The sequence below is a fragment of the Myxocyprinus asiaticus genome, chromosome 29 (genome assembly GCF_019703515.2).
Source record: "Myxocyprinus asiaticus isolate MX2 ecotype Aquarium Trade chromosome 29, UBuf_Myxa_2, whole genome shotgun sequence".
In the NCBI taxonomy this organism is placed as follows: domain Eukaryota; kingdom Metazoa; phylum Chordata; class Actinopteri; order Cypriniformes; family Catostomidae; genus Myxocyprinus; species Myxocyprinus asiaticus.
Genome location: NC_059372.1, coordinates 8,956,945 through 8,978,070, shown reverse-complemented (window position 1 = coordinate 8,978,070; position 21,126 = coordinate 8,956,945). Strand labels below are relative to the sequence as shown.

Genomic DNA, 21,126 nt, shown 5'->3' with positions numbered 1-21,126 from the left:
CTTTTGTTCATTATTTTTCAAATCTAGTTTCTATGGCAAAAATCACAAAGAACTCGTTTGTTTACATTCGAATTCACAAGTTACAATGTAAAAGATTCAATGGGGCGCGCGAAAGAATGTGATGACCGTTGTTTGTTTACATTTGTTAACTTGTTTAACAAGTCAGTTGTTTATTGTCGTGCAAATGTGAGTGTAATATAGCATCAGAATAAATATGCACAAATATGTTATTGTGCCTCTCATATGTCTAATTATTCCTCTTGTATGTGTTTCTTCTTGGGAGATGATTTTGTAACTAGGCATACATTCTCATAAATATAGAGCATACAGTGGCCCAACAAGTATTTGGACACTAAAACCACATTTAAATGTGAATTTTATTACATTAGATAACCAAGTGGCATTTATTTTAAAGAAAGAAAGCACAAGAGCCCTTTTCAAGAAAAAACATTTCACAAAAGGAGTTTTTTTTAGATTTAAAATGATAAAATCACAGATATACTGTTTAAAATTAAGATTAGGCATAAGTATTTGGACACTTCACTGCTCTTCATTGTCACTGCCACCCTTCAGTGTGTGTGTGTGTGTGATTCTTTTACCCAGCAGACTACAGATGACCTTTTGACCTGGTTGGCAGGAAGCTAGTCAGACCATGGCCACTAGTCCTGCAGTCGGGGAGGGCCAGCTTCAAAGGATTATCAGAGATCTACACGGTACAGTGTGTGTCTATGAGAGTGTGAGTCTATGGACCGATGTGTGTTTGCCTACATGAACGTAACAAATAGAAAGAGAGAGAACTATTGTTCAGAGATACCCAGCGGTGGTCCCATCGTCCCATTCCAATGACGTTGTCACTACTCTCCCCAAGAGTAGCATGTGTTTGCGATTCCCAGAGCGCTGGCATTTAACAGAGGAAAAAGAGAGAGAGAAATGCAGAAAGAGAGAGATCTGCGAAGCAGGGTTCATACCCCATGTGTGGCATTTCAGTTCCTGAGGTGGATGAAAGGCACGTGGAGTAAATATGAGAATAAGAGGCTTGAGAAAGAAAGATTGAAACAGAAGAAGAAATAGAGTGAAATGTAGGCCTTTTAAACTAAGTCTGGGAGCAATTCTTTAACCCTAGTAGGAAAAGTGAAAATCGACATGTTGGGGAAATTATGAATATGAACTGAATTGCAGCATGTTGCCTTTTTATTGTTTTTAATTGTGAGAATTGTCATATATGTTAATGTTTTACTGGTTTTTCTCAATTGTTTTTCCTTACAGATGCTGTAACAGAATTGGCAAAGGAGTATAAGGAGAATGGCGAGCCCATTACAGATGACAGCTCTAACCTGCAGAAGTTCTCCTACAAACTGGAGTACCTGCTTCAGGTAAAGCCTAGTGTACACTACATGACTCAAGCTCATTTCCTTTGATGTTTTGATTCGCCAACTGGTCTGCAATGAGAAGTCTCAGATCTCACGCCGAACGGTCCTGTTGTGCGCGCACTTCTGCGACAGGCCGAGACGAGTCCCAGACGCTACGACAGTTTTCAAAACTGCTTGATATCTAGACTAGGGTTGCCACTTTTGAAGTTTTAAAATAGGGGGAGGGTGGGGGGGATCACGGCCCCCAACCACATCCTCCACAGTTTTAGCAATAAATGTTAATATGCGTTATTAATAAAAATTGTATATCCTTTCATATATGCTAAAATGAGAACTTTCCTGACCCATGACTTATAAAAAAAAATACATCATTTATATGTTAATAATATATTTATTTTAATTTCTTCGATTATTTGTCGTCTTTATCTTATTTATGTATACATTTTGGATGATTTATACATATTTTTTGTAATTTTTTTATAATTTTTATTTATTTTATTTGTTTATTTTTTTCCTTCACCTGTACTTGTCTTTATGATTGTATTCATACATTGTTTGATCTTATTGGACAAATTATATAGAAAAAACTCCACAGTTTTACCACCATTTGTGGACTTTTCAGACGGTCCCTTACCACACCCTCCACAGTTTTAGCACAAAGTGTGGACTTTTCAGATGGTCCCTTACCACACCCTCCACAGTATTAGCACAATGTGTGGACTTTTCAGATGGTCCCTTACCCACCGTAGGCAAATTTTCCAACTCATACTGTATCAATGTTAAATTGCCGATCTGGAATGATTTCACCGCGACGCCATCTGACCAGCTTAAATACGGGACAAATCGCGTCCCGTATTGATTCAATATGGGACACATCATTTTATCTTTAAATACAGGACTGTCCCGTAATATACGGAACAGTCCTGTATTTTACGGGACGGATAGCAACCCTAATCTAGACGTCTTGTGGTCAGGTGTGCGCACTGTCCCGACGAGTAAGAGACTGACAAGTTATTTGGAAGCAGAAGACAAAAAACACTTAGAAAATAAAATGAATCTTCACCCACATCTCCCTATCCACTGTCTTTATTTTTTTCAGCTGTTTTCATTATTTTTTCCTTTTCAAATTAGCACAAATACGTGAAAATAGCAAAAATAGCTGCGAGCTGTTCTTTTATGTTTGTTGAAAGAGGAGAGTAAGGTAATGGGTAGCAGGAGAAAAAAATAATAATAAAATAAAACCTCACCCACACCTCCCTACCTGCTGTTTTATTATTTTCAGCTGTTTTTATTATTATTTTTTTTGAAAATGGTGCCAATAAGCACATAAATGGATGAGAGCCTTCTTTCATGTTTGTTTACATGTTATCAAGGTTAAACTGCGCGAGTTTATGAATGAGTTTATTTATCATAATTTTAAGATGCATTTTTGGTGATCTGTTTGAAACAAGATGACGTTAAAGGCAGCTGTAACGGCCGTTTTTTGCTGCGTACGATTGGAAAATTAAAAAAGCAAATGCATGAACATGCACAATAGGGAAACAAATATGAGCAGCATGTATATTAGGAGCTCAATTACAGGTACTGAACTAAAATTACTCAGAATTGTGCTCTAAACATCATATATCAGAGACTCTCTGTCAGCATCCGAAATTAAATGTTTAGCCCATGAGCCAGTCAGATTTCATCCTGGACTTTTTATTTATTTATTTGTATTTTATTTATTGCATTTTGCCAGTGGATTTTACAGACATGAGAGACAAATAAACAATATTGTAAGCATGTTTAAAAGTGAACAGTTGTTTTGAAGAATTGTGTTGTTTTATTATTTATGAAATAATTAATTGCCAGATAGTCCATTTATATATTTAGACTGCGACTAAATGGTTGTATTTTGCTAACGCATACGCATTTTTCCTGACAGTGCGATTAAACTTTGCAAGAGGTTGCACTGGTGTGACTGGTCGTTTTTTGTTGCGTATGAGAAATATCAAACGGCAAACGTTCAAAACGTGAAAGGAAACAGTCTGGAGCCCTGATAAGTCTTTTTGATTCATGAAAAAGAGCCGGCTCATAGATTTACTGCTAACTTGGGATGTCCTCATGCCATTTTTTTTTTTAGAACGAGTACCGATACTTCCATTTCAGTACTCGCCGATACTGATACCTGTTTTTTTGTTTTATTTTTTCTGAAATCCATATCAACAGTTTATTTAAATGTTATCATCAAAATTGTGTCTAAATACAGTAAATGAATTTAATTAAAACTTTAATCAAATTAAAATAGAAAAATTAATTTTCAACATATTTTACAATTACTATTGATTTATTATTAGTAGTAGTAGAAGTAGTCTTACAGTGAATATTACTTAACTATACAGTATTGATATATTTCTGTCATACTTTTTTCAATTTAAATTTAGCTTTTATTTTGAAGCCTTTTCCGTTTTTGTGTGTTTTAACGGAGGTTTTCACCTCCGGAAAAGCTGGTCACTACGTGACTCAAGTGATTATTAAACTGCAAATGGCTGCTATTTACAACCCCAATTCTGAAAAAGTTGTGACAGTATGAAAGATGCTAATAAAAACAAAAAGATTTGTAAATTATATTCACCCTTTGCTATATTGAAAGCACTACAACTAAATATTATCTGATGTTGTACCTTGTGAATTTCATTGGGGTTTTTTATGTACTGTAATTTCAAATCAAATGATTGCAGCATGTTCCAGAAAAGTTGATACAGGCAATTTAAGACTAATAGCAATTTGACGAGTTGAAATAACAAGGCGATGTGAAACAGGAGATGTTAAACAGGTGATGCAGTCGTGTCATAGTATTTAAGGAGCCTCCAAAAACAGCCTAATCCTTCAAGAGCATGGATCGTTCAAGACTTGTCAATTTGCCAACAGATGTTTCAGCAAATAATCCAGCACTTTGAAAACAATGTTCCCCAAAACACAAATTGGAAGGATTTTGGGCATTTCACCCTCTACAGTGCACACTATAGTTTAAAGATTCAAGGAATCTGGTCAAATCTCAGTGTGTAAAGGGCAAGACGAAAACCACTTCTGAATGTGCGTCATCTCTGATCCCTCAGACATCACTGTCTTAAAAAACATCTTTCATCTGTAATGGATATCATGAACAAGGGCTTGGGATTACTTTATTAAACCTTTATTAGTCAACACCACTCGCCGCTGCATCCACAGATCCAAGATAAGACTTTTTAAAGGAGAAACCATACATCAACACTGTCCAGAAGCACTGCCAACTTCTCTGGGCTCGGTCTCATCTTAGATGGAAAGTAGAACAGTGGAACTGTGTTTTTTTTTTTTTGGTCCAATGAGTCTACATTTCAAATAGTTTTTGAAAAGCACAGCCGTCGTGTTATCCGGGCCAAAGAGGAAAAGGACCATCCAAGCTGTTATCAGCATCAGGTCCAAAAGCCAATGTCTGTATGGGCCAGGAGTGTGTCAGTGCCCATGGCATGGGTAACTCGCACATCTGTGAAAACACCATTAATGCAGACAGATATGTACACATTTTGGACCAGCATATACTGCCATCCAGCACCGTCTTTTCCAGGGACGTCCCTGCATTTTCCAGCAGGACAACTTCAAACCACATACTGCCCGTATTACAAGTGCATGGCTGTAAGCAGAGAGTGTGGGTGTTAGATTGGCCTGCCTGCTGTCCTGACCTGTCTCCAATTGAGAATGTGTGGCACATTATTAAGCACACCATCCGGCAACGAAGACCCCGTACAATTGTGCAGCTAAAGACCTATATAATGGATGAATGGGGAAAATTCAATTTTCTAAACATAAAAAGCTTGTGTCTTCAGTGCCCAAATGCTTAATAAGTGCCATTAGAAGAAATGGTGATGTTTCACAGCGGTAAACACTCGACTGCCCCAACTTTTTTGGAGCATGTTGCAATCATCTGATTTGAAATTACTGTACATTTAAAAAAACAAAAATGAAATTCACAAGGAAAAACATCACAATGTGTAGTTGTAGAGCTTTCAATATAGCAAAAGGTGAATATAATTTAAAAATCACTAATTTTTGTTTTTATTAGCATTTTTCATACTGTCCCAGCTTTTTCGAATTGGGGTTGTAATGAAATAAATATGTAGTCTGTATGAAGTGAATTAGCACTTTGTTCGCGGTCATCTACTACAAAAAACAGAGCGCACAAGTGTGAGCCAAGGAACTCGTAAGAGCAGCCGGCGTCAGCACAACTCACGCTGCACTCATTCACAGCCACTCAAATCTGAAGAGCACAAAGCACATGCAAAGTATATATAAATATATCTCATTTAATCTCAGTGTTTGTGGTTTAATAATCACACCAGGAGATAACGTGATTTTAATTTGTGTGCTGAATGTTCACGGAATGACATTTGCACGTAAGATGGTATTGGAACATTTTTACGATCACGAGTACAAGTACATGAGCACGGTATCCCTACTGCTAACTGAGACTTCCGATGAGCAGCGGGATTAGCTAATGAGAGCCGTTCCATGTAAACACCTTCAACCTTACTAACTGAAGACCTACAGAGCCCCCTTGATGACAAAACTGGAACATGTTACATTATTTTACAAGCGGACACAAACTGACAAAACGTGCCTGCTGGAGTGGCATATGACACAGCGAAATTCCCCAGCCAAATAGAAAATGTACCCGGATTTGGCGCTTGGTGGGTGTTAATTTCGGATCCTGCTCTCTGTTCAAAATCCAAAAACAAGTGGTCAAAATAGACGACCAGGTGTAATGGTGATGTCTCGTTTGTACATTTGTGATCGGATCACCCAAAACACATCTTAATACCAGTGTACAAATGACCTCAGTTGGAGACAAATGGTCGTGTAGTTGATACACTACAGTCCTGTAGTGTTCACGCCAGCTAAACGAAAAATCGGACTGTGAGTCGCAGGGCGCCGACTGCAAGTTGTGTAGTGTGCACTTTTTTGTAGGCCCATTTACACCTGGTATTAACATCTTTCTCGGGTGATCACAAATGGACAACACTAAATACAGGTCCTTTTGCATCCTGGACAACAGTAAAGAACCTCCCGCTCACCTATCAATTAACACTTGCTCTAAAACTGGTAACATTTAATAAAGAAAACAACCTGTTTAAAAAATAATTTAGACTCATTTATGTTTTTAAGATGTTTCAGTGATTTAAAAAAAAGCAAAACCACCAAACTATCGGTATTGGCAAATGTTCTAAATAATCGGATATTAGTATTGGCATACAAAATGTATATACATGTAGGTGCACTAGTTTAAATTATGAGAAAGCTAAAACTGCACATTTGAGGGTTATTGGGAGTTACAGTTAAAAAGACTAAAGATTTTTAAATAAACTTGCTAAATCTGTTTGAACACATTTAGACAAAATCAGGTAAATTGGGACACTTTTTTTGACTTTGAGATGGGTCAAAAAGTGGCCGAATCTGATGATATTATTTAATTCTGCAATTATATAATTCTGCAATTTTTTGAGTTTGTTTTTAAGCTGTTTCATAGTAATTTATCTAAAATGTTATCTTATTGTCATACTCAGTTTGACCAGAAGGAGAAAACAACATTTCTGGGTTCAAGAAAAGACTACTGGGATTATTTCAGTGATTGTCTGGCCAAAATCAAAGGAGCAAACAATGGAATTCGCTTTGTTAAATCTATTGCAGAGGTAAACAGACTTTATGTCTCATTATCTTCAAACATGATCAGGCATGGATCATCTGTTTTAGTAGTGGGACATCTGGTAAATCAAAGAATGTGCCTACACATACTGGCACACATACAAAAACATTTTGTTTAAACAAACCTCCCTATGTTCTACTTACAGTTCCTTTTTTCTCACACAAATACAACAGATTGTACTGATACAATCAGGTTCTTCCTTGTATTGTCACAAATATTCGCTGACCCAAATGGCATATTCTGTTTTAAAATACCACTTCTGTGTGCCATCCATCTAATATTGTGATCAATCTGGTTTATTTTTGTTGTCTTCACACTGGTCACATGATGTCCGGCTTCCACTTGCTGTGGTGTGGCTAGTTTCGGTGGTGGAATACTAAATTTGGGGGTTCAGAATTGACTTAACAATGGGTGAAAGCAAGAAATTATGTCATTGTGGCTTAAAATTGAAAATGTTATTTTGTGTGGCCACATTTGTAAAATTGGGTATTCAATTCCACTTCAGGTCCACTCATCATTAGTTCAAATTACTGATGCACCGATGTATCGGCCAATCATCGGTATTGGCCAATAAAAGCAATTATCTGCGCAACATGACCTGAAAATTAAGCATGTAATATAGACTGAATACTGACTTTCTAGTTATTTTTGAATGGAAAGCTTTTTAAAGATCTAGTAGATTGAAATAGATGATTTTCCATGTGATTTTGGTGCTGGGTTCTCATAGAGATGCATAGGTCATAGTGAAAGCTTTGCTCTTTCTCTCTTAGCTGAAGACGTCTCTGGGTAAAGGCAGAGCATTTATCCGTTACTCTCTGGTACACCAGCGACTTGCTGACACCCTTCAACAGTGCCTTATGAACCAAAAGGTCACCAGGTAACACCTTACTTTCACTTCTCACCACCCTGTCAATGCTGGTCATATTTATTCAGAGACATGGACTTTACAGGGCATTGCAAAGTATTCAGACCCTTAACCAATTTTCTCATTACCAAGAATACATTGTATTTTTTATTTTTTTTTTACTTTTAAGCTCTGCAATTTAGAAATATAAATTTTACTTACAAAATAGAACACATTTTTTTATGTTGGAAATACACTTTTTGCTGCAGTGACAGCTTTTGTTCATTCACTGCCACAAAAGGTCACTTTCTTTTTCCTTTAAATGTTAAAGGTTCTCATGTGTGGATGTTTAATCATTCTGAATATCCCAGAATTAAATTGCCTGCAAACGGAAGCACAATAATGCTATTTAATTTAGCAAAAACACACTTTAATGCAGAATTTCAGACATTTAAGAGCAAAGTGAACAAATATACACCCATCAGTGGTTGTCCCATCAGATAAGTACAAATCACACAAATAAGTAAAATCACCAAAAAATAACCAAATCACACAAATAAGTAAAAACACATCTGTGTTGAGTTGTCTAAACCAGAAAAGGCAAAACTTTGTTTCCTCGTTTTGTATTTACGGTATTATTTACTTCACATAGCTTAATTCATTAGAAACAATGCTAAGAATGCTTCCCTTACATAGTTTTACTTCTTTAAAATTGCTTCCCCGTCTAGCTTAGCCATTACTTCCGCTCTGCTGATGCCAGTATTTCCTGGAGGTCCCTATGAGAAGCTTCTCTGGCATTCTCGTGTCCCCACATTAAAAATTAATGTGGATTTCCTTATTTTTGCACATTGATTATTGATTCTCTAAGACAATGCAGTGTTTGTAATGCACAAAGGGTACATTACTTCCATAGCTTGATCAAATACCTTAGCTTGAAAGCCGTGACTTTATTTAATTTTGTAATAAACAAAAAAACATAATTTAATTGAATGGTAATACTAGTACAATCTAATTCTTAAACTAAAACTATTATACTGCTACTGCTATATTACCTAAAAACCGATAGATGGATGCACATTTTGATATCCAATGGAAATACACTGGCGGCCAAAAGTTTGGAATAATGTACAGATTTTGCTCTTATGGAAAGAAATTGATACTTTTATTCACCAAAGTGGCATTCAACTGATCACAATGTATAGTCAGGACATTAATAACGTGAAAAATTACTATTACAATTTGAAAAAAAATGTTCAGAACTTCTTAAACGACTTTAAAGTGTTCTCATCAAAAAATCCTCCACGTGCAGCAATGACAGCATTGCAGATCCTTGGCATTCTAGCTGTCAGTTTGTCCAGATACTCAGGTGACATTTCACCCCACACTTCCTGTAGCACTTGCCATAGATGTGGCTGTCTTGTTGGGCGCTTCTCACACACCTTACAGTCTAGCTGATCCCACAAAAGCTCAATGGGGTTAAGATCCATAACACACTTTTCCAATTATCTGTTGTCCAATGTCTATGTTTCTTTGCCCACTCTAACCTTTTCTTTTTGTTTTTCTGTTTCAAAAGTGGCTTTTTCTTTGCAATTCTTCCCATAAGGCCTGCACCCCTGAGTCTTCTCTTTACTGTTGTACATGAAACTGGTGTTGAGCGGGTAGAATTCAATGAAGCTGTCAGCTGAGGACATGTGAGGCGTCTATTTCTCAAACTAGAGACTCTGATATACTTATCCTCTTGTTTAGTTGTACATCTGGCCTTCCACATCTCTTTCTGTCCTTGTTAGAGACAGTTGTCCTTTGTCTTTGAAGACTGTAGTGTACACCTTTGTATGAAATCTTCAGTTTTGTGGCAATTTCAAGCATTGTATATCCTTCATTCCTCAAAACAATGATTGACTGATGAGTTTCTAGAGAAAGCTGTTTCTTTTTTGCCATTTTTTACCTAATATTGACCTTAAGACATGCCAGTCTATTGCATACTGTGGCAACTCAAAAACAAACACAAAGACAATGTTAAGCTTCATTTAACGAACCAAATAGCTTTCATCTGTGTTTAATATAATGGCAAGTGATTTTCACTTCATAGCATGATTACTGAAGGATAAGGTGTTGGAGTGATGGCTGCTGGAAATGGGGTCTGTCTAGATTTGATCAAAAATGACTTTTTTCAAATAGTAATGGTGCTGTTTTTACATCAGTAATGTCCTGACTATACTTTGTGATCAGTTGAATGCCACTTTGGTGAATTAAAGAATACATTTCTTTCCAAAACAGCATACACTTTTCAATATACTGTGATTTGGGATGCAGTAATTGTAATGCAAATTGGGACAGTGAAAGTGTCACCTTATTTACTTTGCAAGTTCCTAAAGGAGAAAGCAAATAAAGACATACATTTCTCCCCATTGCATACTCGTACATAAAACCGGTTTGGAACTTTTTACTAAAATGAAAGGTCGTCATGGTTTGAATTAGGTTATGAAGGAAGTTGTTGCTTATAAGCTCTTATCATACTTATCTTACAACTTAGCAACAGGGAGTGCTGTTGAAGCCTCTGCATTAATTAAGGTGGCACCCTAATTAATTAAGTGATGAAACATTTTTGCAGCTGAATAGCTTGTTGAGGGTCGGATTTGCACTCCAGTTGAAGCCAAATTATTTTTCTGGTCTTTTTTTCTGTAGTGACTGGTATAATTCCCGCAGTCCATTCCTGAAACCTCATCTCAGTGTGGAAATCATTAATTACCTCTATGAGCTCAATGATGTTCAATTTGATGTGGCTTCCCGGGGTCATGACCTTGATTCAGCATGGCCCACTTTTGCAAGGTAAGATGCTACTGTAATTTTTTTAATTTATAATACAAAAATATTACATCAACAGTAGATGAACACAAATACACTCACACTGGCACACATATAATTATTATTCGGATTTATGATCAACTTGCCATGACAGAGGATATTAATAACGGAAATAGTGTGTTTGTTTGTGTTTGCATGTGTTTGTATCTGAATAATATGAGTGTCATTCAGTTAAGTTGATTTCAAGATGGGAAAAAAATATGCTACAGGAGAACACTGGGTATGACTAGCTCTCCGAGTCACATGTGGAAACCACCGAGTCGTAGTTCCAGCATCAACAGTCTGGCCAGCACATACTCACAGGTATCAGCACATGTACAGCAGGTTTCTGCTGCTTTAAGTTAAATAAAAGCTGATAAAATTGTTTTCAAAGGCATTAAGTGTACAAATGCAAATATACAAAATTTGTAGATATTAATCTGTGTCTAATACATCTAATTTATCATTGAAAATTTAACAGCCTTTGCACATCTATTTCAGATCCAGTAGATGGCAGTGACACATTTATCCAAAGCGATTTAGAAATTAGGAATACAGCTTAAGCAATTCATCCTAAGGATGCAATAATATGAGAAGTGCTGCAATACAAAAGTTTAAAGTTTGCTCAGTGAAGTACAAGTAGAGACAACAGTGAGAGACTGTAGTTAAAGAGTGGATTAAGAGTTGTTTTTAAGAAAACAGTTTAGATTGAGTCTAAAACTAGATTGAGTCAAGTGCTCATGGAAGAGATGTGTCTTTAGATGTTTCTTGAAAGTTGCATGGAAATTGGCTTTTCGGGTGGAGTTGGGAAGGTTATTCCACCAGCGAGGAACGGTGAAAGTGAAATCCCAGCAAAGTTATTTTGTGCCTCTAGGCTTCTGAATGCCACATAGTTGTGGAAGTGAGTGTAGATAGGGGGTGCGGAACCAGTGGCTGTTCTGTTTGGAAGCATCAGTGCCTTGAACTTAATGCAAGCAACCATTGGCAGCCAGTGCAGTGATATCTTTTCTAATCTTCTAATCTTCTTCTCTCCCCAAAAGATATGAGAATTTGTCTACATGGAATTCAGGCAGAATGTGCCTGTGTAAGGTATGGTATGTCTTTCTAATGGCCTTCTCTCTCTCTCTCTCTCTCTCTCTCTCTCTCTCTCTCTCACACACACACACACACACACACACACACACACACACACACACACACACACACACACATACAAAACTCTTAGCAGGCTCATGAGTTTCCTGGTAGTCCAGACTTTGGACCTGGGCATCTAGCTGACATGTCTATGCAAAACTCCAGTGGACTAAATGATTCTTCAGTTATTGCTGTTGATGAACTCCGCCTGGAGCTGGACCAGTCAGAACTAAAGCAAAGAGAGCTATTTGACAAGGTGCAGCAGTTAAGTGGCGAGGCTACTGAACTCCGTGGAGTTGTGGTGGCTCTCCAAAGGCAGCTGGACTTCTCTCTTGCTGCTCAAGCCAACCATCAGGAGCTTCAGCAGAATTTGAATGTGCTAGCTGAGAGAGAACAAGTCCTATCCCATGAGCTGGAGGTCTTGAGGGGACGCGAGAATGCCAGAGAAGCTTCTCATAGGGACCTACAGGTCATATTGGCATCAGCAGAGCGGAAAAATGAGGAATTAATGGCTAAGCTAGACGGGGTACTGAATGAAAAAGGGCAGAAGGCTGCCAGTGACTTCAACTCCACCCAGAAGATTCATGAGCTGTTAAATGAATTGAAGGAGGCAGAAAGAGGGAGGATCGAGGCTCTCACAGAAGGAGAAGAGAGGAGGAGGCAGGTAGAACATCTGGCTGAGGAGGTCAGAATGAAGGAGGAAGCGCTCAAAGAGGCAGAGACAAAAATGATCAGTTTGATGGAGAAGGGTGAAAAACTGCAGACAAGAGCAGAAGAACAGCGTAATGTCATGGACAAACTCCAGGGGGCACTTGCAGTCAGAGAGAAAGAGACCACTAACTTGCAGAGGCAAATGCAAGATCTTCTGCACTTTTTGGAAACTATGGAAAAACAGACCAAAGATGAGAAGAAGAGGATGCAAGAGGACAAAGAATACCTTAAGAAGACAATGAGTGGTCTTGAAGGACAGCTCGAAACCCTACGGACACAGCTGAAGACCAAAGAAACTCAGCTTTTGTCCAGCACCAAGAAGGTCCAGTTTCTGGAGACAGAATCAGAGATAATTAGGAATGAGAAACAGAGTCTGAATGAGACTGTTACGAAACTGGAAACCAGCTTCAAAGATCAGGCCAAGAAGATTGACGAATTCGAAGATAGGTGTGCTGAGCTTATTGAGCAAAACAGAAAGCTTCTCCAGACAGTGAAGAGGAATGAGGAGACCACAAAAAAGTTGATCGAAAACAAATCTGCATTGGAGAGTGAGCTGGCTGAATTGAGGGCTTCAGAGAAGCAGATGCGAGCACAGATTAATGATGCCAAAGTGTCTGTTGATGAACGAGAGCAGCGTATGCGAGATGAGAACAGGAGTCTGGATGAGAGGCTGCATAAAGCCAACATGAAGTTGCAGGAATCGGAGAGTTCAGTTGGCAAACTGGAGCAGGAAAACAAGGACCTCATAGAGGTTCAGGTGGCTCTTAAAGCAGCTCTTGCGGCCATGCAGGAGGAGGTACGTAACATACAAAGCCAGATTGCTGAACTTGAGACAAGTCTTGGAGCCGCAAGATGCAATGAGGCAAACCTGGCTGCACAGCTTAAAGATAGGGATTACCAGTTGGAGGACAGGAAGAAGGTCAGTGAGGACCTTCAAAGAAGGGTGGAAAAACTTGAAGCTCGAGAGGAGGAGTTGGAAATGGGGAAGATGGAAACAGAGAGAGCCTTTGTTAAACAAACTGAGATGATGAAGAGTCTGGAGGTTCAGAGGATGGCTGCGGAGAAGGTCCAACTTGAGCAAAGCACAAATCAGGCTAGAGAAACCCAGGAGATGGCTTCAAAGGTGACTGTGCTTGAGGATCAACTGGGATTGAGTGTCAAGGAGGTGTCCAGGCTTCAGGAGGACATGCTGGATCTCAGGGCTAAACTCCACAGTGCTGTGGATGAGAGGGACAAGACACAAGTAAAGCTGGAGGTGACTGAGGCTTCCTGTGCAGAACTTCGGACCTTGACTGAACAACTGAAGAAGCAGGCAGAGGAGCAGAACCGAGCACATGTAAATGAGCTGCTGCAGTCTAGTGAACGACTACGGGCTGTAACATCTCAACTGGACCAAGAGACCTCCGTACGTACTAAGATAGCTGCTGAACTTGCCTTAGCACAAGAGGAGCTGGCAGACCTCAAGGCCCAGAATGAAAGGTTAGTCCTGGAGAATGCAGAGACCAGAGAATGTCTCCACCGGGTCAACACTGAGATGGCAGAGATGGGAATGACTATTTGCCAGTTGACCACAGAGCGGGAAGAGGCCCGAGAACGCTGGGCTGCCGAAGCTGCTCGGATCCAGGAACTGCAAGGGCAGGGAGTGAAGGAAACGGAGCGACTCCATGCCAGCATGGTGGCTCTTCGACAGGAAAACGCAAGTCTACAAGAAGAACTCCAGCAGGCGGAGAAACTTTCAGAGGCTTTGCTGGAGCTAAAGGAGCTGCTGGACAAAACCGAGGGTGAACGGAATGCTGCTCGAGAAGAAATCGCAGCAGTGAAATTTCAGATGAGCACCGAGAGCATGGCCAACAAAAACCAGATAAAGGTAAAAATTTATGTGATATCACTTTCTTATCTACAGGTGAATCACATATTCTTCACTCATTAGCACTTCAAATCCATATGTTCAAAGACTTGCCTTATATGTAATGTACAGTGCATCCGGAAAGTATTCACAGCGCTTCACTTTTTCCACATTTTGTTATGTTACAGCCTTATTTCCAAAATGGATGAAATTCATTATTTTCCTCAAAATTCTACAAACAATACCCCATAATGACAATGTGAAAGAAGTTTGTTTGAAATCTTTGCAAATTTATTAAAAATAAAAAAACGGAAAAAAAACCCCACATGTACATAAGTATTCACAGCCTTTGCCATGACACTCAAAATTGAGCTCAGGTGCATCCTGTTTCCACTGATCATCCTTGAGATGTTTCTACAACTTGATTGGAGTCCACCTGTGGTCAATTCAGTTGATTGGACATGATTTGGAAAGGCACACACCTGTCTATAAAAGGTCCCACAGTTAACAGTGCATGGTAGAGCACAAACCAAGCCATGAAGTCCAAGGAATTGTCTGTAGACCTCCGAGACAGGATTGTATCGAGGCACAGATCTGGGGAAGGGTAGAGAAAAAAGCTCCCAATGAGCACAGTGGCCTCCATCATCCATAAATGGAAGAGGTTGGGAACCACCAGGACTCTTCCTAGAGCTGGCCGCCTGGCCAAACTGAGCGATCGGGGGAGAAGGGCCTTAGTCAGGGAGGTGACCAAGAACCCGATGGTCACTCTGACAGAGCTCCAGCGTTTCTCTGTGGAGAGAGGAGAACCTTCCAGAAGAACAACCATCTCTGCAGCACTCCACCAATCTGGCCTGTATGGTAGAGTGGCCAGACGGAAGCCACTCCTCAGTAAAAGGCACATGACAGCCCGCCTGGAGTTTGCCAAAAGGCACCTGAAGGACTCTCAGACCATGAGAAACAAAATTCTCTGGTCTGATGAAACAAAGATTGAACTCTTTGGCCTGAATGGCAAGTGTCATGTCTGGAGGAAACCAGGCACCGCTCAACACCTGGCCAATACCATCCCTACAGTGAAGCATAGTGGTGGCAGCATCATGCTGTGGGGATGTTTTTCAGTGGCAGGAACTGGGAGACTAGTCAGGATCGAGTGAAAGATGAATGCAGGAATGTACAGAGACATCCTTGATGAAAACCTACTCCAGAGCACTCTGGACCTCAGACTGGGGCGAAGGTTCATCTTCCAACAGGACAATGACCCTAAGCATACAGCCAAGATAACAAAGGAGTGGCTACGGAACAACTCTGTGAATGTCCTTGAGTGGCCCAGCTAGAGCCCAGACTTGAACCCGATTGAACATCTCTGGAGAGATCTGAAAGTGGCTGTGCACTGACGCTCCCCATCCAACCTGATGGAGCTTGAGAGGTCCTGCAAAGAAGAATGGGAGAAACTGCCCAAAAATAGGTGTGCCAAGCTTGTAGCATCATACTCAAAAAGACTTGAGGCTGTAATTGGTGCCAACGGTGCTTCAACAAAGTATTGAGCAAAGGATGTGAATACTTATGTACATGTGATTTTTTTTTTTTTTCCCCCGTTTTTTATTTGTAATAAATTTGCAAAGATTTCAAACAAATTTCTTTCATGTTGTCATTGTGGGGTATTGTTTGTAGAGTTTTGAGGAAAATAATGAATTTAATCCATTTTGGAATAATGCTGTAACATAACAAAATGTGGAAAAAGTGAAGCGCTGTGAATACTTTCCGGATGCACTGTATAAATATGTAATGACTCTACTCTGACTCAAAAATAATTTTTTCTGAGGCAATGCTCCTAAATGGATCCATGTCTTGACTTCATTGTTGGTGTGTTTTGTATGTCTGGCTTATTTTCTGATAAAATGTAAACTATCCTGAATTATTTAGACTTTATCAATAGTAAAATTATAAGACATATCAACCATATGTATAGGTAGCTACCTGTCTTTAACAGTTAAAGCCGCAGCAATTTCGGTTATTTGTACATTTCACAACGGTCAAGTGAGAAAAGTTGGCGCTTTCATAAAAAACGGTTTTGAACTTGTAATAACGAGTTTGAAAAAGACGTGAATGGTTTTACAAGTCGGAAACTCATAATTACTGTAATTCTGACTTAATGTGAATGCAGCATAAATTTCCAATAGACTTGGACTCGCTGTATCATTTTTATGTAGTGAAAATTATAGGTTTATAATGTGTTTATATTAAAATAATGAATAAAATATGCCTATATTTTATTTATTTCTAATATAGAGTCTTAATGAAGAGTTTGAGGTTTTGAAATCACAATTAAACATGGAGATGAAGAAGACATCTGAACTGGAGGCCAAAGTGTCAGAGTTAGAGGTTTGTAAATGTTTCAATGCTACTTGATAGAAGAGCCACAAGATACTACAAGTGGGGATTGACTACAACAGTGTCAATTTATACTTTTAATAGTTTCTTGATACCTACATTATTAACAAATACTTGCACACCACCATGTTAATCATTATTATTAGTCTCTGTTGCTAATAGCACTGATGTTATCAGGCAATGAGGCTCTGTATAACAGGCTCAGATCTATGGATGCTCCTTTTGTTTTCACTCATTTGAGAGCCACTATATGAGAAAGTGGAATAGAAGATGAGATTGGGGTTAATTGCCAGACAGTGATGAATAATTTGACTCTCATTAAGTCAATAATTAGGAACAGTGCACCCTCTCTCCTGCAGATATTTGCCAATTAGAGTACAAGTGCCATGGTAATTATGCTTGGAAATAAAGTTCTTTATTAATAGCTTTTTACAAATGTAAATGTTATGCTGTTTTTTAATTCTGCTCTAAACATGAAATTCTCATAAAATATATCATACAGTATAGATTTTCTTTTCTTACAAAAATTGTATCAGATGGTAATACCATTAGTGTATTCTATGTACCATGTTATTTACGTACATGGAACTCCAAGGTACTTCAAAGAATACCATGGTTAGTACCATGATACATGTCCAAAAACATGTACTATATTTACCATGGTAGCATGTCCAAAAAACATAGTTGTACCATTTTTTGGGGGGTAATTTTTGGTGGTGTTAATGGTGGTGAAAATGCTGCTATATTCCATATTTAAAGAGGTAAAATAGGTGTAAAAGTATTTGAATGAATGGTGTTTGTATGTACAGCATATATTCATTTGTTTGTTTGTGTATGTATACATTAGGAAGTAAATATGGTATACTCCCGTCTTATTGAGGAGAAAGACTCTCACATTACTAATTGTGAGACTTTGATCCGTGAGAGTGAGTGTGAGACACAGCAACTACAAGAAAGTGTAACAAGGTAAGTGTTCAAATACACAAACATACACACAATATAAGGGTAAATGCAGCATGGATAGTGGATCTGCATGTATGAAACTGAAATGCTCACCAACATTGTCAGTATTTAGGCTTGCTTTTAACATGGTAGCTGTGCATCACTAATGGATTTCCAAGTGGGTCTTTATTATAAGCATTTTATGGACACTGGAAGTGATTGTGTTTTAATATTATTGGTTAGGGTCCATTTTTATGCATGACATTAATATTAACCCTTGTTTACTCTCTCTCCATTTCTCTCAGTACCAAAGAGGCTCTCAGTGAATTACAGGAGGAGAAAGAAGTGTTGAAGCAGAGGTTGGATCAGGTGTTGACAGATGCTCAGAACCAGCATATCAGAATGGCTGCTGAACTGGAGGATCTTGGCCAAACCAAGAGTAACCTTGAGGAACGGCTCATTGAACTTATTAGGTATGTATATCGGCAAGCACTGCAGGTTTAATTGCCTTCTCTATTTTCTTTTTGTAGTTTACATTTGTATTGTTCAGCATTCAGGACAACACAAAATACACACACAGTACATATACTTTATTAAGAACAAGCAAATGCATTTCATGATTGTAGACTATGCAGATTTAGGTGTGGTTTTAACTTTTACGAGTTTTCCTAAAATTTCCACAAATATTCATTAAGCCCATAACTAACACACATTTATGCAGCAAATTTCGTCATGATTTGAATTTTTTATTCAAAACACTTGATATATATTTTTTTATTCAAAGTGCATTACTATCGAGTTAAAAACATTACGTTTCGCTCACAGTGTTAGTAGTATTGTTAGGAAAATCAGTGGATGATGAGTTTCGCTTTGTTTAAAAAATGTGTTAAATAGTTGTAAATAGTTTAGGTATTAAAATCACTGGAAGATTTTCAAAGTAGATTATTTTGATTTGTTGTTTGAAAAATGTAAGTTGTAGTTTTGTTACGAAAATCATTGGACAATTTTCATCTTGTTTTGAAAATTCATTAAAAAGCTGTAAAAATGTTTGGAACTAAAATCATTGTACGATTTTCATCAGAGGTTTGTCATTTAGCAGTGGGTGTGAAAAGGCATTTACTCTAGGTTTACTCAATCTTAGATCATGTTATTGGTTGCATGATAAAATAAAATGACCAGTTATGCTCCAGAGATAAAAATAAAAAAAGACTGAAAACTATTTCACAGAATTCACATTTAAATGTATAGAAAAACTGATCATTTCAGTGTGTAGAGTGTGTATATCAGACAAGAACCAACAGCATAAAAGGAGGTCAAGAGTCTGTTCTTGTCTGCCGTATATCTGTTTAATAACATACACTTGCAGGGGCCTGCTACACACATACACACAAGCCAAAGACATCTTGTTATCTGCTCTCTCATTAAAAGCTTGGCTGATTTATTTCAGGTTCCTCATGACTTGTTCACTTTAATACTCAATGCTGAACACGTGTTAACTAAAACAAACCTCTACAGAGCCAAACAGATGAGTATTAGACAGAAATAAATAAAAGTACGACTACAGCGTGAGATATTCTGGAAGCCTATAAATGGCAAACAGAATTGTTTGAAATATGAAGCTGGTTGTGGATCATATTATTCATATAATCAAACAGCGGCAGATGTGATATGACTCAATAATTTCTTATTTAAAACACCAGCGAACCCTGAGAGACCCAGCAGAACCCAACAGTGTATTCAGTTCACATCGAGTTTCTGCTGTTTGTTTGTACGCTCTTTCTTCCTTCATTTTCTCTTTCTTTCTTTCTCCTTTCTTTTTCTTTCTTTTTTCTTTGTTCCTCCTTCCTTCCACCCTTCCTTCCTCCTTCCATTTTTTATTCCTTCCTAATTCTTTCCTTCTTCCCTTTTTCTTTCTTTCTTTCTTTCTTCCACCCTCCTTCCATCCTTCCTTTTTTCTTCCTTTTCTTTCTTTCTTTCGGTTTCTTCCTTCCTCCTTTTTTTCTTTCTTTCTTTCTACATTTCTTCCTCCCTTTCTTCTTTATTCCCTCCTCCTTTCCACCATTCCATTTTCCATCTTTTCTTCCTTCCTACTTCCCTTTTCTTATTTTTTCTTTCTTTATTTTCCTTCCTTCCATCCTTCTTTCTGCCTCCCCTTTTTTCTTCATTCCTTCTTCCTTCCTCCTTTTTCTTTGTTCTTTCTTTCTGTCTGTCTGTCTTTTTTCCTTCCCTCCTTCCACCCTTCCTTCCCTTTTTTATTCCTTCCTATTTCTTTCCTTCTTCCAATTTTCCTTCCTTTTTCTTTCTTTCTGTTTCTTCCTTCTTCCCTTTTCTTTCTTTCTTTCTACATTTCTTCCTTTATTTTTTATTCCCTCCTTCTTTCCACCATTCCATTTTCCCTTTTTTCTTCCTTCCTTCCTACTTTTCTTCTTTTTTCTTTCTTTCTTTTTTCCTTCCTTCCATTCTTCTTTCTTTCTGCCTCCCCTTTTTTCTTCATTCCTTCTTCCTTCCTCTTTTTCTTTGTTCTTTCTTTCTTCTTTCTTTTCTTTCTTTTTCTTTGTTCTTTCTGTCTTTCTTTTTTCTTTTTCCTTCCCTCCTTCCTTCCTCCTTCCCTTTTTTCTTTCTTTCTTTCTTTCACCCTTCCTTCCACCCTCCTTCCTTCCTTACTTTTCTTTCATTCTTTCTTTCTTTTGGTTTCTTCCTTCTTCCCTTTTTTCTTTATTCTTTCTACATTTCTTCCTCCCTTTCTTTTTTCTTCCCTCCTTCTTTCCACCATTCCATTTTCCCTTTTTCTTCCTTCCTACTTCCCTTTCTTTATTTTTCCTTCCTTCCACTCTTCAATCCTTCCTTCTTTCTTTCTGCCTCCCTTTCTTTCTTCATTCCTTCTTCCTTCCTCCTTTTTCTTTGTTCCCTCCTTCTTTCCACCATTCCATTTTCCCTTTTTCTTCCTTCCTACTTCCCTTTCTTTATTTTTCCTTCCTTCCACTCTTCAATCCTTCCTTCTTTCTTTCTGCCTCCCTTTCTTTCTTCATTCCTTCTTCCTTCCTCCTTTTTCTTTGTTCTTTCTTTCTTTTTTCTTTTGCTTTCTTTTTTCTTTGTTCCTTCTCTTTTCCTTTTTTTCTTTCATTCTTTCTTTGTTCGTTCTTTCTTTCTTTCTTTCCCTTCTTTGTTCCTTCCTTCCAGAATCCCTTACACTCTAGGTATCAGACTATTATATAGACTTGGAGGAGGACTCTCACCTTGCATCGTTGCAACAACATTTTCTACTGAAAAGTCTAGTTGTTTCTTTCTCATCTCCTGCTCTCTCTCTCTCTCTCTCTCTCGCTCTCTC

The 21,126-nt window shown here is 38.2% G+C and overlaps 1 protein-coding gene across 4 annotated transcripts in view; it reads left to right on the top strand.

Annotated features, from left to right (window-relative positions):
• LOC127419974 (FYVE and coiled-coil domain-containing protein 1-like) overlaps positions 1 to 21,126 on the top strand; it is a 34,160-nt gene that overhangs the window by 250 nt on the left and 12,784 nt on the right. Inside the window, exons 2-11 of one of the 4 annotated variants that reach the window (XM_051661845.1) lie at positions 604 to 713; positions 1,267 to 1,373; positions 6,950 to 7,075; positions 7,860 to 7,966; positions 10,619 to 10,762; positions 11,008 to 11,101; positions 12,006 to 14,489; positions 16,755 to 16,847; positions 17,704 to 17,822; positions 18,104 to 18,271. In XM_051661845.1, coding sequence (XP_051517805.1) covers positions 653 to 713; positions 1,267 to 1,373; positions 6,950 to 7,075; positions 7,860 to 7,966; positions 10,619 to 10,762; positions 11,008 to 11,101; positions 12,006 to 14,489; positions 16,755 to 16,847; positions 17,704 to 17,822; positions 18,104 to 18,271 — 3,503 coding nt within the window. In that variant the 5' untranslated portion in view covers positions 604 to 652. Of the gene's footprint in view, positions 1 to 603; positions 714 to 1,266; positions 1,374 to 6,949; positions 7,076 to 7,859; positions 7,967 to 10,618; positions 10,763 to 11,007; positions 11,102 to 12,002; positions 14,490 to 16,754; positions 16,848 to 17,703; positions 17,823 to 18,103; positions 18,272 to 21,126 lie in introns of all 4 variants that reach the window. The other 3 variants (XM_051661842.1, XM_051661843.1, XM_051661846.1) reach the window with 3 other exon arrangements.